Source organism: Anastrepha obliqua, chromosome 3, assembly GCF_027943255.1.
Source record: "Anastrepha obliqua isolate idAnaObli1 chromosome 3, idAnaObli1_1.0, whole genome shotgun sequence".
NCBI classification, from domain to species: Eukaryota; Metazoa; Arthropoda; class Insecta; order Diptera; family Tephritidae; genus Anastrepha; species Anastrepha obliqua.
In genome coordinates, this window is record NC_072894.1 from 4,425,770 (window position 1) to 4,428,914 (window position 3,145).

Sequence of the window (3,145 nt, forward strand, 5' to 3'; positions counted from 1 at the left end):
GGTATGAAAATTACCCCGTATTAAAGCACTTATCAACAGCTTTCATTTGATACCCATATTGTACATACACAACCAAAGGTTACCCGTGTCCACGTTTTGACCTATATCTCGAGACCCCAGTCACGGAGCGGCATGAAAAATACTCTGTACTAAAGCATTCACCAACAGCTTCCATTTGATACCCATATTGTACAAACACATTCTAGGGTCCACGTGTTGGTCTCTATCTCGAGACCCTAGTCACGGAGCGGCATGAAAAATACTCTGGACTAAAGCATTCACCAACAGCTTCCATTTGATACCCATATTGTACATACACATCCGAAGGTTACCCGGGTCCACGTTTTGACCTATATCTCGAGCCCTATTTCCAAAATAAAATATGATCCATGTTACTCGTGGATGATGGAGTTTTCGAATGGTGAAAGAATTTTTAAAATCGGTCCAGTAGTTTTTGAGCCTATTCGTTACAAACAAACAAAGTTTTCCTCTTTATAATATTAGTATAGATTGGCGCGTACACCCTTTTTGGGTGTTTGGCCGAGCTCCTCCTCCTATTTGTGGTATGCGTCTTGATGTTGTTCGGCAGATATTTTTATGAGGAGCTTTTTCATGGCAGAAACACACTCGAAGGTTTGCCATTGCCTGCCTGGCGACCGCTATTAGAAACATGTTTTTATTCATTTTGGTGTTTCACCGAGATTCGAACCAACGTTGTCTCTGTGAATTCCGAATGGTAATCACGCACCAACCCATTCGGCTACGGCGGCCGCCCGTACTTGGTTTCAATTATTTATTACCATCTTATACAAATTTCTATGCCAAGCACAATTTCATCTTTTTGGAAAAATAATTATATATAATAAAATAAATAAATGCTTTACGTTTATAAATTATCTTCTAATGGTGAATAATCACGATAATTTTGGACTATTTTTTAATGTAATTCACTACTTATTGCTGGGTTATGCCAAATAATTAAAATAATCTTTAAAATTAAATAGGCAGAAAGGTATTAATTAATCGTGTACAGCTCTGAATAGAACACATATTCGTGCATATATACGTATCAACAAATCATGCACATTTTTCCAGAAAATCCATTTTCAAAACATTTTCAAAAAAACAAAAAAATTAATTTTACTTAATTCTTTCAACACCGGTCCGTAAACCTTGTGACACTTTGTTGGTTTTAACAACCACTCAGCTGAGCCAATGCTTCAGTTTTCACTTTAAGCTACATTTATCAGCCAAAGACGTGTAGTTCATTCGCTGCGCAACGCGGCAAATTATAGCTGGCAAGTCTCCAATGCAACCTGTAGATCGACTGCCGGTTACCAAGTTTTTTGCCGTTTCTAACATGTTAATCTTAACGGGCTCTAGTCAGCGATGCTTGAATTTTCATTGAATGTGTCACGTAACCGTTGCGCACATAGGCGGACGGCCTGCTGAACACTTTTGGATTTGGGCATATAAAAAGCATTTGAAATACTTTTGCCAACTAGTATTCTAAGATATTTCAGAGGCAAAAAAACTCATCAAAATGCACCGTTTTATTGTAAGTAGCTGAGCAAAGTAATTATTTCAGTAATCATATAATTTATTCAATTTTTTTCTCAACTGTCCACAGTGCGTCCTCGTTTCCGTTCTTGCTGTTGTGAATGCGTCTCCTTATGGCGGCAGCGGCGGTTATGCTGCGCCTGCCTACCGCGAAGTCATTGTCCAGCCTGCAGAGAAAAGCGTTGAATATCACATTCCTGCCCCATCGCATTGGGTTTCAGGATCTGCTGCACCGGCGGGTCCACAAGTCTCCCCAGTTAATGCCTACTCTATCTCAGGGCGTGGTATTCCCTCATCGTTGGTTGGCATTTCGTCCAAGCCAAGTGCCAGTGCTAGTGCTGCTTCTGCTAATGTGCCTTTGGATGCTGGTTCTTATAAACTCTTGGTTGTTCCTCGCTACGAAATCCCACGTGATGCCGTGGGACCTGAGCCAGCGGTTTATGGGAACTCTGGTGGCAACGCTTATGGCAGCTCTGGTGGCTATTGATTCTAAGGATTCTCATAACTTGAAAATGACAAAGAAACGTTTAACTTAAATACACGCTCTGGAAGCAAAGCCCTTAACTTATGAAATCAGTTGTTTTATTGTATTTTAAATTCCAAAAGGAAACTGCAAATCTCTATGGCCATTAAAATATTTAGAACACATTCACATTGATTTCTACAAGAGCTTTTAGTTTCACTTAAGCACGTAAGACGCTCGCCTGGAATGGGTTGAGTTGTGAGTTTAAGTTTTTTGGGAACCGAGTTTGATGCCCACGGTGGGCATCACTATTTTTCGAGTAGCTTTTCAGCATATTAAGGATGGAGTACTCGTTCGTCTGATACGCCTTAGAAACTCCACGCATACTTAAACTTGGAACTTCACAAACAACAGGAAGCACTTGCGCGACGTTTTCCTGTGTTTGTTTCACTTTTTTCACGCCCACGTTTAAACTCTAAAACCCATCCCTACGCAGCTCGAAATGCAGAATCAGATGAATTCCAAAATTTTTTTACGAATTTCTGTTGCTGATAAACATCCCAAACCGAACAGAATTCAAAATTTTCAGAATATTTTTAGAATATTTTAGGTATCTCCAACGATTCCGATGGGAAAACAGTACCAATTTTAAAATTTGTTGCATTTAAATTTTAATTAAAAAACAAACAACATTGAACACAGTTTTAGAAACAAAACATAAACAGTATTTTCCTCAACAGTCGGGCGGCGTTTTAAGAATATAATCAAATAAAACAATTACCCCCACTTTTGGTCGAGATGCGAGTCATAGAACATAGCCGGTAATAAAATGGCGGACGAATTGGTTAAGAGAGGGAGCTGCTTAGACGAAACCGAAGCATTTACGCCGGAATGGCCCATCTGGCCTCTATTTACATAGTGAAATTCACAGGCCAAACGCCGTTTGTAAGGCATGTGAGAATAATAGGTTTTCACTACACTCGAACCTGAGAAAGCAGCCGCCTCGAAGACAGTGAGGAAATCTCGAGCAAGAAACATCAAATCATAGAAAAAGTGATTTCCCAATGGCGGCTGCTCTTCGGCAGACAATGGCTAACTTTCGAGTATATTTCTGCCATGGAA

At 39.9% G+C, this 3,145-nt stretch overlaps 1 protein-coding gene across 1 annotated transcript; it reads left to right on the forward strand.

The window, feature by feature from the left end:
• The first annotated feature begins 1,423 nt into the window (after window positions 1-1,423).
• Window positions 1,424-2,133, forward strand: LOC129242538 (chorion protein S15-like). The gene is made up of 2 exons (XM_054879229.1): window positions 1,424-1,558; window positions 1,631-2,133. The coding sequence occupies exons 1-2, from the start codon at window positions 1,544-1,546 to the stop codon at window positions 2,045-2,047; spliced, it is 432 nt and encodes a 143-aa protein (XP_054735204.1). The 5' UTR covers window positions 1,424-1,543; the 3' UTR covers window positions 2,048-2,133.
• Window positions 2,134-3,145: the final 1,012 nt, after the last annotated feature.